Source organism: Chondrus crispus, genomic scaffold (assembly GCF_000350225.1).
Source record: "Chondrus crispus Stackhouse genomic scaffold, scaffold_562, whole genome shotgun sequence".
Classification (NCBI taxonomy): Eukaryota; Rhodophyta; class Florideophyceae; order Gigartinales; family Gigartinaceae; genus Chondrus; species Chondrus crispus.
This window is the reverse complement of record NW_005178552.1, coordinates 1-14,596: the sequence shown is the minus strand read 5'-3', so window position 1 is coordinate 14,596 and position 14,596 is coordinate 1. Positions and strand designations below refer to the sequence as shown.

The 14,596-nt window shown below is 49.4% G+C and overlaps 3 protein-coding genes; 2 read left to right on the top strand and 1 right to left on the bottom strand.

Moving 5' to 3' along the window:
* The first annotated feature begins 8,300 nt into the window (after window positions 1-8,300).
* Window positions 8,301-8,528, top strand: CHC_T00000663001 (hypothetical protein). The gene has a single exon (XM_005710379.1). It carries the CDS (start codon window positions 8,301-8,303, stop codon window positions 8,526-8,528), a length of 228 nt encoding a protein of 75 aa, XP_005710436.1.
* Window positions 8,529-8,728: 200 nt separating this feature from the next.
* Window positions 8,729-9,580, top strand: CHC_T00000662001 (hypothetical protein). XM_005710378.1 is given in 2 exon segments: window positions 8,729-9,040; window positions 9,041-9,580. The coding sequence occupies 1 exon segment, from the start codon at window positions 8,729-8,731 to the stop codon at window positions 9,038-9,040; it is 312 nt and encodes a 103-aa protein (XP_005710435.1). The 3' UTR covers window positions 9,041-9,580.
* A 1,570-nt stretch (window positions 9,581-11,150) lies between these two features.
* On the bottom strand, window positions 11,151-13,507 carry CHC_T00000661001 (hypothetical protein). XM_005710377.1 is given in 2 exon segments: window positions 11,151-11,380; window positions 11,381-13,507. 1 exon segment carries the CDS (start codon window positions 13,505-13,507, stop codon window positions 11,381-11,383), a length of 2,127 nt encoding a protein of 708 aa, XP_005710434.1. The 3' UTR covers window positions 11,151-11,380.
* Between the last annotated feature and the right edge of the window lie 1,089 nt (window positions 13,508-14,596).

Sequence of the window (14,596 nt, the reverse complement as noted above, 5' to 3'; positions counted from 1 at the left end):
CAAGCGGTACCTTCAGGAAGGTCAAATCAGCCTATCGGAGGCAATAAAAAATCGGCGCAAATAGTTTGGTCCGGGCCAGCAAAAAATGTGTCATAAATGTAGCAACGCTTGTTGATTTCATGTCGCGATTTTGCACATTTTTTACCAATAACGCCATTGGCTGAAAATCGAAATAGTTATGGCACAGCGTCTCTGCTTGGCCTGTGGCGGTAGATGACTGGCTGGCGCTGCACACGGGTAAGTCTCGCAGTGCCAAACGCCATTGGCTGAAAAGCAGCATAGTTATGGCACAGCGTCTCTGTCTGGCCTGTGGCGGTAGATGGCTGGCTGGCGTTGCACACGGGTAAGTCTCGCAGTGCCAAACGCTATTGGCTGAAAAGCAGCATAGTTATGGCACAGCGGCTCTACTTGGCCTGCGGCGGTAGATGGCTGGCTGGCGCTGTACACGGGCAGGTCCCGCAGGGCCAAACGCTTTTACATTGATGCAATGATGAGACGGTGATCATCGCTGCATATGCGCAGCCACCGACGACCATGTTTTGCTGCTCCAGGGCAATGAAAATATGTCTCCATTCGCAGCTCCAATGCAGCACCAGACGTAATGCTCCGACCTACTCTCAGTCAATGCAATGTTAGTCCAGTACCTTTCTTGCAAAGGTGATATCACCCCGCTGGTCCAGAAACGGTCCCAACCCGAAGGATGAAACCGATAGCGGTTCCAGCGGCGTTCACATCACATTTATTTGTAGCAACCAAAGAGTATTGTTACGGCTACATACACTACAGGACCCCATCCAAATACCGGATTACTGTAGCAGTGGTTCATTGCGCTTCCGTTTAATACAATAATCAACGCCAAGAAACATAACAGGAGAGGTCAGTTACGGTCACAGTACGTCATGATGGTGGATTGGAATTCTGAGAGACCAAGGAGGGTGTACTGATGGCTTACCTCATCCTGAGTTAGAAGATGGGCGGGTTGACCTGCAGTGAGACAAGGAACGCTGTGAGGCTTGGTCAGAACAGTTCTTCGAAACTTTCAATGTTAGAGAATGTGCGAACTTACGTTACAGCTTTGTAGATAATCGCAAAACGGCATTGCCTAGAGAAAGCGCTCACTTATCGAACGTCTGCAGCGCACTCGTGTCTCCGAATGCGATTTCAACCGAACACGCAACTCGCAGAAAGCAAACTGTCAGAAACGAGGATCCGCGGTGGGTCATGACTGTGGCAGAAGTGGCGTCACTTACTATGGATGATATCTCAACCAAACACGCAACTCGCAGAAAGGAAACTGTTAGAAAAATGGATTCGTGGTGCGTCAGGACTGTGGGAGAAGTGGCGTCACTTACTGTGGATGATATCTCAACCAAACACGCAACTCGCAGAAAGGAAACTGCTAGAAAAATGGATTCGTGGTGGGTCAGGACTGTGGCACAAGTGGCGTCACTTACTGTGGATGATATCTCAACCAAACACGCAACTCGCAGAAAGGAACCTGTTAGAAAAATGGATGTGTGGTGGGTCAGAACTGTGGCACAAGTGGCGTCACCTACTGTGGATGATATCTCAACCAAACACGAAACTCGCAGAAAGGAAACTATTAGAAAAATGGATGCGTGGAGGGTCAGGACTGTGAGAGAAGTGGCGTCACTTAATGTGGATGATATTTCAAACAAACACGCAACTCGCAGAACGGAAACTGTTAGAGAAACGGATGCGTTGTGGGTCAAGACTGTGGGAGAAGTGGCTTCACTTACTGTGGATGATATCTCAACCGAACACGCAACTCGCAGAAAGGAAACTGTCAGAAAAGGGGATGCATGGTGGGTCAAGACTGCGGACGACTGGCGTGCAGAGAGTTGGATCTGGTCCTGGAACTATATTGCTGCATATATATATGCAGTGCTCAGAAAAACCGGTAGCTATATATTTCAAACTGTTCATGGGCACGTGTCGTACTGAAATCTCAATTTGAAATTACCGAATTCGGTATGGCATGGCTGTCCTTAACGACAGCCATTCATTGAGCTTTTGCATGCGGCATCACATCAAAATGCGAGTAGGAACATATCCTTTTTACCGTTTCTATTCATTGAACCAAGCTTTAATATTAACGGCACCACCGTATGCATCGCCAAATGTAACCAAAGACCTTCTTTCGGCTGTAGAGCAGTATGCCTGCTGAAATCTTGTTAATGCCGAGGTCCATGCCAAACTTCACTGCAGCCCCACTTCCAGTTGCGGACCTGGTCGAAAGTGTCACAGATGGGGCGTCAAAGCAAGAGTCGTTGGGTTCTTAAAAAAGCGGACCTTATGCAAAGCGTTCCAAAGATGTTGCATCACAAGGGACTATTTCGGATGGGCAAGCACCATCCTCTTCTGAACCTCAGCTTGAAAGACATCGAAAAAGAGCAAGGCCATGTAGGCTACTGTCTACAAAGCCAGCTAAACGTCCAGGAGATGCGTTCATGTTACTAGACGGTCAGTCAGAATCCTACGCTTCCCTTTTGAAAGACGGGCTTTTAAGCGACCTCCAAGAATACCAAGGCGTCATGCATGACGGTGTGGAGGCACTTCCATCAAGTCCTCACCCCGAACGAAATAACAAGATCCGTTGTGAAGAAAGCGAAGGAATTTCTGGATTAGACATTGTATTGAGAGATGAGCAGGACAATGCCTACGAAGCTGAGGAGTCTGAGGACCTGATAGACAGCATGTTCGAAAGCGCTTCCGGTGGAATTCGATTGACCTGGACAAATATTGCATCACTGATAACAGCACCTGGGAGCACGCGTCTCAGCGAGACTGCGTATCAGACACTTGCCAACTTTAGGAACTGGAGACCGAATGAAAGGCAGCTCACTCTCAAACTGCCAAGTACATCTACTCTGAAGAGACGTGTTCGTCCGTTTGCGAAATCCAACTTCTTCGTTCCCTGTCATGTAGAAATGTTTACTGTGGATTTGTCGAAGTCTGGGTCGAAGGCTGGCGTTGGAAAGTATACCTCACAGGACAGCGCTCCGACCATGATTGTAAGACCGAACAACTGCGCAAAACTTGACTTTTCGACAGCAAAATTGCGGGAGATGGTGCAAGGAAGACGGCATGATATGGATCCGTCAATCGAGATACCGAGGTTCTCGGATATTGAGGACACTCCAATAATCAAGGATAGGGCTGGGAGTCTATCTGTTTATCGGATTCCAACCGAAGATGGTGTGACAGTGAAACCGCGAAAAGAGCTCCTTCTTAACATTACGTTCGAAACAAGTGACGCGGTAAAGGGCAGAGTGATGCAAGCCCAGTTTGCAGTAGCGTCCTCAACGAACATGAGATTTGATGCAGTTGTATCTTTTTTCTGTGTTTACGATGAGCCAAACTGGACAGAACCGCAGGCGGAATCCAATTCAAAGCGTACCAAAACGATGAAGACGAAGAGACCAGAATCTCGGGCATTCCTTCCCAGTGACATGGTCGTCGAACTTGCACTCCCAGGACAGCCAGACGCCGAAGATTCGGAAGAACCAACGCAAACACCCTTACTTGTGTATAGGATGTGGAGAAGACAGAACTGTGATGACGACTACGCCACCAGCTTGGTTGTATCTTCTGAAAGAAATGTTTGGAATCTCACCGGAACGAATAGGGGCGTTTACAACCAGATGTTTGACAAAACCGTAGTGAAACGAGTATCTGCCGATGATAATCCAATGGACAAGGGTCATCGCGTCGATGCGGAAAGCAGTGGACGTTTGGAAGATGGAAGAAAGTACGTTGTGTATAGAATGTTTCTGTACTCTGATGGATTTACGCCGTACATTGGAAAGAAAGGAAGCATGGGTGGTGTATACATGCTGCCAATAGGTATGGCTCCGGAGAACCGCAATGGAGCAGGAGCCATCAGACCTATCGGGCCAACTCCTCCAGGGGTATCTACAAACGAGGTACTGGCGGCAGTTATTGATGATATCATTGAGGGGACAGAAAAGGGATTTGAGATGACCACTGCAAAAGGAGAGAAGGTTGTTCTTTTTCACGATGTCGTCGGGTACGTTGGAGACTATCCTGCGGTGTCCCACACTTTGGACCTGCTAGGGCACTGCTCCAATGTTCCATGTCACTTATGCAGCTATTGTAGGTACGACAAGTCTGGATTTCAAGGAAGCAAGTATTGTTACACAACCCGCATCCATTCCGACCATCCATCTTTCGCGAGAGATGAGAACCGGGCTACTGCATTGAGGAGATCCAAGTTATCCAGGGAAGAGTTGAAAGCCCTCGGAATGGATGACGCAGATACGTTTGAGACAAGTTTGCAGGTACTTCATCAACTCTCTGAGAAACTGCGACAAGTTCGGGCTCGTGTGCCTCGTGTACTCGGCAGTAGCAAACCGGTTGTTCCTTCTGTTTTCGATTCGTATCGCTCATGCGTTGTGGCTCCCGATCATCTTTTCCTCGGGATTGGTCGCGACATCATGAATCTCTGTATAACACTGCTACCAAAAGATGTACGCAAAGATGCCGAGGCAATTGCCAAGATGGCTTTGAAGGATGGCTATCTCATATATCAGGAGAGCCTAATCAACCATGACAAGCATGTGCTACATTCAATGACGATATCGTCTATGTACTGCCTGCTCTTGGTAGCACCACGGGCGATGAAGAGTGCTTGGTACGTGAACAAAATCACAGGCGAGAGAGAGAGCGGAAACTGTGCTACTATCGATGAAGCTCTCGACCTCCTCGACCTGTTTTCCTCTCTCGTGAGCAGAACGCAGTACTTTCCGGACTCAAGGATAGATGGTAAGAGGTCATTAGACACACACAATGAAGAAGGAGGAACCAAGAGACTTCTGGAGATTCGTAATATGGCACTTCGTTACCTATCTCGAGTAGATAAGCTGTGTCGCACAAACTGCTTTGCCTCCACTCATTTGGACAAACGAAACCTTCACAGACTGTTGGAGTTCTTCACACATACATTGCCACTGTTCGGTAGTGTAAGACATGTACAAGAGTTGTTGTTTGAAAGCGCTCATCAGCCATTGAAGAGGGAGGTAGCTCAATCTAATATGAAAAACTCACAATTACAGGCTATGGAACATCGTCTTGCCAACCACTGGAAGACTCGTCTGGCAATTGAAACTGAAGGCATTGACACTAGTGAGAACGGCTGGAGCTTTGAGACAGCGAAGTCAGTTTTAAATCTCTTGGGCTACGACAGTTCTGGGCTTCAGGATGCGGGAAGATTTCTACAAAAGCTTCAGGACTGCTTCCCAACTCCTGTTCTGCAGAACCTTCGATTACATCGGAAAGGACTCTTATCGTCGTCTCTCAGTAGGAAGGACTGGCGCGTAGACAAGTCAGTAATTATGAACATCGGAAACACTGCAGACGGAGGTCAACATTCGGAAATGTTCCAATCAACTGACCTTGCATTTCTGTTGAAAGCAAGGGAGTTTTTAGAGCATTTATGGAAACAAAAGCTACGTCTTAGAAGTGGCCGGGCGGACCATGGAAATTCAGTAACCGTACAGATATATGGAACTGCCAAGTGGTGCAAAATAACAGACGGGCGAAAAAGAGACCAGACATCTGTTTTGGCCACTATATCTTATGGGAGCGTGATTCAAGCCTTGCATTCTTCTGTAGTTTCGACCGCAGATCCTGATCTCACATTCACTCTTCATGAGAACAATGATTCTGAGCATGATGAAGACAGAAGGTTCTGGATGGTGCTAGCCGTGGTTCAAGTCCGGATTCTGGACGCTCGTGAGAAAGAAAGTCAAGAAACAACACGATATTGCGCAGTGAAAGAGTGCGAAGCCGAAGAAGATGGATACGGGGTGATGATACAACAACGAAACGAAAGAAGAGCGCTGGTTGAGCTTGGAAGCTACGTTCGAAAGGCATTAGTTATGCACTACTGCAAGCAGGACAGCGCCGAAAGCGACGACCATATGTGTCTCATATGCACATCAAACTCAGCACTACAACACAGGAGTCTCCCAGACGGTGGAATTTATCAAGTGTGGGGGCGAAAGGAAGGGTATCCGCCACGTCAGGCATAAGTATATGTGCGGAACAAGAACTCTGGTCTTTATTCAACAGTTTTTAGTACTACCACACAGCTCTGCATACTTTTATGCACTGACTATAAGCTCTGCGCCGGCATCTATATCCGTAGTTGCGACACATAAACTGTATCGTTATCGCAAACAAAATTCAGGTCTGCTATTTGTGTGCTTGTTGCAAGGGGGCACATTATGTATCCCCGCCTTTCGAAGTCCGTGTCCCTACACCTCTCTAGTTCCCGCAGCCAGTCTGATCCTTAACTTTTTCGTTTCCCTCACCATACACCCACTCTCCTTGTCAACCGGTGCACCGTCATTGCTGTATAAAGTTTGCCACCAAATTTTGCAGGATGGGAGCTGTGATCAGTGGCCACTGATCACAGGCCGGCAGGGGGTGTCGTCCGACATCGTCATTGCTGTATAAAATTTGCAAAATTTGGGTGCAAATTTTGAGAGTTAGGACCGGTGATCAGTGGGGAGCTGTGATCAGAGGCCATTGATCACATGTGATCAGCCGGCCTGCAGGCCGGCAGGGGATTCAGGAGTAAGGAGTAGGATGGTTTTTGTACTTTAGGGATTCGCGGTGCTTCGGAGATTTAGAGGAGTAGGGGAGTAACTAGGATTAGGAGATTCGTGGGATCGGCTGTTGGAAACGTGATATCCCTGTTTCGGGTTCTCCAGGTACGAACAGCGTCCGGGGAGGGCATGTTGTCCTTCGTCTGAAAACCGCGTCGACCATCATTGGCAATGCGAGCAATGATAGCTCGCAATGTATAATTGTTAATTGCGAATCCCCGGGAAGCAGTATATTTAATGCGCTGCTTAATGATTCTGTCGTCGTCCGCTTTGATGACATGGGGGGCTCCGGGACGGTTGTTGTGCTGGGTCAAGAAGGCGGACAGTTTGTCGTCGTCCTTGGTCTTGAGACATTTTTGTAATCTGTCTGCTGTCCCACGACTGATGATCATCAGGGTAGTTCGCCCCACAGTCGACTGTGAGGCGAACCACATCGGCAACCTTTTTTTCATCTTCAATAAATTTACCGCTGTCTGCCGTTTGTCTTTGGCCCTTGCGTTCCGTCTGTCTCTTGCTTGACGCGCGCTGCCTGACGATGCATTCCAATCAACTTCGGAGGGCGTGAATTGTGCGTAACTGGAGGCCAATCACGGGAGCAGGACGAGAAGGTGTTTGATCGTGAATCAATTACTACTGTTTGGCCTTTAACGGTGATGTGTGCCTGCCATTTTTTTGGCGGGACGGGGAGAAGCGAGGAGGTAACATTTCGGGAAACTGGAGCCCTGTTTCGTGAACAGGACGAGAAAGTGTTTGATCGTGGATCAAATACTACTGTTTGGTCTTTAACGGTGTTGTGTGCCGGCTATTTTCTGTTTTGGCGGGACGGGGAGAGGCGCGGAGGTAAAATTGCGGGAAACTGTAGACGAGGTGAATGCTTAGGCCCCAGAGCGTTTCCCTGGAGTCCAGGGATGAAAGACTGTACCCATTGTCCGCACTGGCAGCAACGAGAACTGAATCACCAAATTAGCCTTTTTTACCAAATAATGCTTTTGGGGAAGGGTATACCGCGCAGGCCTGCATGCGCAGGCAAGTTTCTTTGGTATGACATGTAATGGCTGTCGCGCGACAAGATTTACAAAAGCTGTATGTGTGGACCCAAATGCAATGCATTACACGTGTGGATCGATATGCAATGTTTTACACGTGGAGACCAAAATGCAATGTATTACACGTGGTGACCAAAACGCAATGTTTTACACGTGCGACAAGCTGGCGGATGATGATTGGCCGATTATGATACGGAATCGTATACAGTGCCTCCTACGATATGGTGCTATAGCGTGACATACCTCTAGCTATGGCACTATTGGGGGGATGGCACTATATAAAGGAGGCTCGAATACATATATTTGGGGACAAAGCACACTGCTAACACAAACACAACAAAGCCTGCATAACACAACATCCTTTGGTCAGGGTCTCCTTTAAGACAGCATGGATAGCTGTACTGCGTACTGAACCATACCGGATGATACACGTGTGAGCTTGTGATAACCTGTGCCAGAGGGCGAGCCATAGCACTATATAGAGGGAAGCACTACTATAGTAGGCACAATTGAGCGACCCCCCCCTGCAACCGGTCCGTTCTGCCCAGAGAAAACCCCCCCTACTTCGCCTGCATACACTGTAAGTTTGCAACGTGTGCGGATGTTCACACACACCCGAACAAGTGCAAGGCCCAGCAAGAGTACCTTCCTAGTAAACCTTTTAGAAACGCAAAAATCGCAGCGAGCAACGACAAAGTGCTCAAGGCAACCCTGCTTTCTACAAGAGCGTTTTCCGGCTACCGCAGAGACAATTGAAACAGCTTCAACCGTGTTGTACCTCACTGTTCGAGTAGAATCTTCGTTCCATCCTTCAGCATGGAGCCAATGACTGACCGCGGCTTTCCAAAAATGCCAGAATCAGGCGGCCGAGCCCATACTTTGGAGTCCTCAGCCTCGATGTGCTGGACTTTTTTATTCCTGGCTTACTCTTCTTCGACATTTGTCAACGAATTTGGACATGGATGGCAAGCAGCTTGGACGGCGCTATTAGTTTTGGTTCCAGTGTGCCTCGCCGGTGCAGCCAACATCATGGACGGTCGCCGCCGCGCAGTCCCTATATTGGCAATTTACATAGCGTATATCCTCATCCCGTCACTGCTTCAGCTCACAAAGCCAGACGACCACTCATCGCTTCGCTCCGAAATGGCCGACCTGATTACCGTTCTTTGCATCTGGCTTCCACTGGATTTTAAGCTGTTGTCATCGGACATATCACCGACTGGAAAGGTTACAGCCTGGGGCTTGTTCACCGCAGCTTTGACAGTCGTGAACTGCTTCACAATTCTACGCCCTTTTCAAAGCTGGCCCACGCTCGTGACTTGGGCTACACTTTCAAGGTAACCCCAGTCGATGTGCTGATAGCGCTAGCTGTGGGTGCTGCCTCTGATCTCATCACCGTTCCACTTGCCGCCCTAACCCGGTTTGCTGACGTCAAGACGCCACCTCGTTTAGACGCGGCCAAAGAAGCCGCCACTTTCCTAGGCATATTCATGAACGGCGTTACCGAGGAGCTTATATTTAGGGGTATGAATCAGAATATGTTGGAGCAACGCCTAGGCCACGGGTCCATATCTGCACTACTCATCGCGTCTGGTGCCTTCGGCATTGCACACTTAGGGAAATCAAAACTTGGATATGACCCGCCAAACGTTCGATACATGGCCTCCGCCTGTGTCACCGGTGTTGCGTGTGGGTTCGTATGGCGACAAACAGGAAAAGTCACAGCTTCCGCGCTGACGCAGGCCACGTCGAATTACATTATGTGGCGCGTCGCGTTAAGCAAAAAAGTTGGCCAGTAGACAGCGTTTTTTCGCAGCTAGAGTCCCTGTATAGCACTTGACAATGATTTCCACTCTTAAACTCACTGAGCACACTCTAATGCCAGTCTAGTTCGTCCCACAGGTCATCGTGCTTGTCAATATCGACCCATTCTCGGGTAGGGTTTTTCGTGTAGAGCGTGGCATTGAATTGTCCAGGTCGCCCATATGTCTCTCCATTAGCACCTTCGAAGCGAAACGGGTTACTTGACATGAGCACGCAGTTTGACTCCTCGCCGGGAAAAGCCGGAACAGAGATTCCCTTTTCCAAAAGTAGCTTTGAGGAAGATGTCGACCAGCTATAAAGTGGTAGCCCCCGGCAAACACCTTTGATCCAAGCTTTGGTGCTTCTAAAGACACTAGCACTTCGGGTTCGATAAACGAATCTGCTGTCACATCAATTTTTCTTGGACCCGTCGAAAGATCCCAGCCAGATGGTACATCAAGGCTCACAATCGCAAGCCGAGTTGAGATTAGCATCTCGTAAAAAGTCCAGTACTGTTGTCGAATGTCCCCCCCATCAAAGCCAGTTCCAAGCAAGGCATCTACAACGATGTCATAATAAAACTCTAGCGTGCTGGGAATGAAGTCGTGCAAGTCGATTCCGGCTTCATCGCAGACAGACCGGAAATTAGCATGCTTAGATTGCTCTGCAGCATAGACCGCTGGTGCATAACCTCTCTTCTGCAGCTCTACAGCGACTTGCAATCCAATTAAGCCGTTTAAACCTGAGCCGCAAGCAATAAACACATCTGATATTTCTTCTGAACCATAGCATTGTTGTAATGCATCACAAAATCCACTTGCACAGGTTCTAGCCATAACCACAACGTCCCCACCTGAGTATGTAATAGCATCATTAATGGCTTGATTTGCCAATTCCGGGGAAATATGAGTCTGCCGGGGTTTGGAGTTATCTCCTTGCTTACTGCTTTTGTCCACTTCCATTTGCATCGATATTCTGCCTTGCGACCTTCTGTGTCCTGCGACTCTGAAGTGCTTGGCACGGGCTCTCTTGGAGTTGCACAGAAATGCGTGAATTCATGGGTCTCGCCAATGGGCTCGAGACTTCAAACGCTGTCTTCTGAGAAGCCATGATTACACACGGAGGGATTTCTTCTAATGCGACCAGCTTGGCCTATTCCCGAAACGAATGATTGGAGGTGAGAATGATGCAAAGCAAGCAAAATGTATTCTGGAGTGCAGCCTTTCTAGGGTGACGCTTGAATGCTTCAAGACTCCAGTCTCACGAAGCCTCTATGACTGTTTTCTGACTGCTGTGCACGTCCTAAAGCAGGAAATCGAAAATTGTGGCGGCAAGACGTAGTTGAAGCTGGAGCCGAAAAGCTGTACTTGGTGTCCTCAACTGCTTGTGCTGCAATCTGCACTGATGTGTGCCCTGAGACTTTGCTTGGTCAATTTGAGGTCGTGGGATTACTCAAAGGGCCATTTGCGGATCTTGGGGTGACAGTGCGGCTTAAAAAGCTACACTTTGACCCAAAACCCTATATATTATTATGTTTGAACAAGCAGCAGGTGGGATCGATAAAAAGGAATAGAAAGTAGCAAAACTGCTGAACAATGCAAAAGATACCTTGGAAAGCATTGGAAGGCGCACTGCTCGCCATTCTTCGACGATATTAATAGAGCTTTTATCATCCTCATTGTCAACAGAGCGGGGTGGCTCAATGCCAATTCTCGAGGTCCATACCAGCAAGATAACAACAGCATGTTTGGCCTCAGACGCAGTTGGAACACCATTGAATACCTTCACAACATATTATGCGCCATCATCATCTTTCTCAAGGCCGCTCAATCCGGCTTTCCATGGCACCTACTTGGACTATGCGGCGGATTGACCACATCATTCGAGCATATCAGCAAGAGCCCATACTTTCTCGCCTCCCCTCTTCGCCAGACATCTATATCCTGCTACGATAGCCTCATCCGCCCCTACCGTCTTCGCGAAGCTCGGTACTTTTCGTGCATCCTCCTCGTACTTGCGAAGCGCTTTGCAGTCCTCTGGAAGCTCCCAATTCTTCAGCGCCTTGCCGGCTACGACTACGTTATGCAGCATAGGTGCGATGGCAGTATCCTCCCTTGCAAACTGACAGCCTCCAAGGAACGATCCTTTCTCGTAAAGCCGCTGTGCTCGCGCTACAGTCCCGTTCAATTTCCGCAATTCTTCTTCCACTGCGCCACGTGCATCCTCCTGTCCACTCACCCAGTTGAGAAAGTGCCCATGGAATTTTATATAAGTAGCTGTGCTTACCGGAAGTGTAAGCACTTTCGCGGACGACAGACGCCTTTTGCCCTCCGCAGGACGGAAATGCTGCTTGATGTACGTCATGATGTGTCGAGAGTCCTCTACTAAATTTCCGTTATGGTACACCACGGGCGTCCGTTTGTCGGGGTGCAGTAAGTAATACCACCCAGGCTTGGACATAGGCGGGATCGCCACTGCCTGATACGGCACTCCGAGTTCCTCGAGTAAAATGAGGACGCGCTGGGAGTAGGGGCAATCCCCGTACTTTTGAGATAGCGTATCGCTATTTGAGTGCGCTTGAGACCCCTTCACATGCACTTCTACACCTCCACGAGGTAGTCGCAGTCGGTCCATCTTGCTCCCCACCATCGAGCGACGATCTCTGATTTTCGCCAGCTCTCTGTACAACAAATGAAGGCTTAGCGGAGCACGCTGCTCCTCGGAGTACGAAACCCCTCCAAGCTGAAGCCTTCTCCGCCGATAGAATGGAATGGCATGTGCCTGCGGCAACGGGTCGAAAAACTCGACCAAGTCCATCAAGGCCGACTGCGCGAAATACAGTCGTGACCCAACTCGATCGCATCGTCTCTTGCTTCGCGAAGTACGTCGCACGAAGGCCTCCAAAGTCTCAAAGTCTCGGATCACAGGCTTGTACCAGCGCGCGACGGTTGCATCTACTTCCAGAATACGAGAAAATTCTCGGAACGAAAGGACCGCGTCCTGCCCACGCCTCTCGTTTTCTGCTTTATCCACGAAATCCAATTTTCCGCTGTAGAGCTTGCGATGCAGGAGCTCGCCGAGGACAGCTTGTGCACGCGGTGTAACACGTAATGGGCCGGCGCGAAGAGCCGTTTGCCCATCAGGCGGGTGGAATAGATGCTCCGTCATCTGCATCTCGATAAGAATTTCGTCGCTTGCCGCAAATACACCTTGAATCCTACCAAGAATATTGCTTAAGACTCTATCTGCTGCATGGAAACCATAATCCAAAATAACGCTCTCCTGCTTGATAATCTCTACCATTGCGAAGTATCGACCGAGCAAATAGGCTGAATATGCTGGAGAAAGAGAGCTGTCAAGACCTTTCTTTTCCACGCGGTCCCAGTCTGAATCCACGATAGAGTGAATTCTGTCAGCGAGCTTTGCAGCGCTTTTCAGAATAGGGGCTGACAGCTCCATGTACTTCTTTCTCAGCAGCCGCTCAATTTCGTCTTTCTTAGCCCTGGCCGCCTTCTGCTGTGTGGCAATGGCAGCCATCTTATTGCGACGTGCGTTGTACCTGGTCCCTGAAATAGTAGATACGGTGGAGATGAGGGCGACGATTACCGGGACTGGGACAAAGTGTAACAGCTCCTTGACGCGATCTGTTAAAAAGCCGTAGGCCGTTCTGGTGACTGTGGAAACGATGCCAGCCGGTAGTTCGATGATTTTCTTAAAGCTGTGGTTGACTTGCTCTAGTTGCGACTTTTCCTCTGGCATGACAGGGTTGGTGTTTCTTGACCCTTCGGGATTCTTTCCCTCGCCGTCATCTGGTTGGCGATTACCGGGACCGTCGCCTCCGTTTCCAGAAATGGCTGAGCCAGAACCAGAACCGGAGTCCAGCTGAGGCTCGTCTAACTCAGAGTCCGTTGCGGTGGGGGAGGAAGTGGGAGAAGAAGATTCCGGTTGTTTGTCCCGTGATGATTCGAGTTTCTCATTAGAGTTGGATGACGTCTGCGAATTCATCTGAAGCGCAACTCTACAGCTATGTGCAACGACTGGCTGGCGAGAGGTCGAAGACAAACCTGAAAGCGGGCGGCGCCACGACTGGGCGCATGACAAGCCTGGGAGCGAAAAGACAAATGCAGAGTTCATAGAGGCTAATCTGAAGATGCCTCACTTGGAGGCCGCGCAAGGAATCAGGAGAAGTCTTACCCTGGTTACCGAAGGAAAACGAGATCGAGAACGCCAGCTTAGGATATGAAGGCTGGTCAAAAGTTTTCTTCAGGTTTGACATGATGGAGAGGAGCATGCGGTGATTGGCCGGCTGCAAAATGAGGGCACAACTGTGCCCCGACTGATGACGTCGGCTCAGTAAGGCATGCAGTCTACAGCGCGCTGATTGGCCAGTGCGGGCGGCGTGGAAATACTGATCCCCACGTCTTCCCTGATCTTCTCAATAACAAGCTTGCTGCAGCCTATCGTCGACCAGGCCGTATCGAACCCCAGCCTGCCTCCCACCTTTGTTAACGTTCACCTCTCTCCGTCAGCGGTTCGATTCGCAATCGCCCGGTCAGGAAACGCCCCGCACGAAGTCGCCTTCGCTATCGAGTCCATCGACATCACTATGTTTCGCAAGTGCCCGGAGCAAACGTTGACTAAAGACGGCGCCCGCCGCTCATTGTTCCTCGACCTTCTGATAAAGCCAAGCCGTCCCATGATTATCTGCACAAACGGCCTTCTTTGATACTCGATCATGTGGAAACCCCGCTTCCTGAACAACTCCAAGTTATCAACATCCCTCTCGTCAGTGATTTTCTCCTTCTCCATCGTTACCTCCAACCCGGCCTCCTTGCGTTCCCACACTAGGCAGCACCAAGTCTTGTTGCCATCCGGCAAAAAAGGCGGCAAGGCCGCGCCCGTCGTTTTAACCTGCGCGATAGCTTTCCCGAGCAATGGGTCAAGCGGATATTCTGAGGCTGCAATCCTCCGTGCCTTGTTTTCGTCCCAGCGCTCACCCGAACTCATCATTTTCTGGTTCTCCCTCCGTTCTCTCAACTCCCTAAGATACATAGGACTGCGCTCCCTTTCGTCCTCCATAGCCCTCCTTCCTCT

What these genes read in the sequence shown, in the direction of transcription:
- CHC_T00000663001 (XM_005710379.1), top strand. Translation starts at nt 8,301, where the DNA reads ATGTTCACACACACCCGAACAAGTGCAAGGCCCAGCAAGAGTACCTTC.
- CHC_T00000662001 (XM_005710378.1), top strand. Translation starts at nt 8,729, where the DNA reads ATGGACGGTCGCCGCCGCGCAGTCCCTATATTGGCAATTTACATAGCG.
- CHC_T00000661001 (XM_005710377.1), bottom strand. Translation starts at nt 13,507, where the DNA reads ATGAATTCGCAGACGTCATCCAACTCTAATGAGAAACTCGAATCATCA.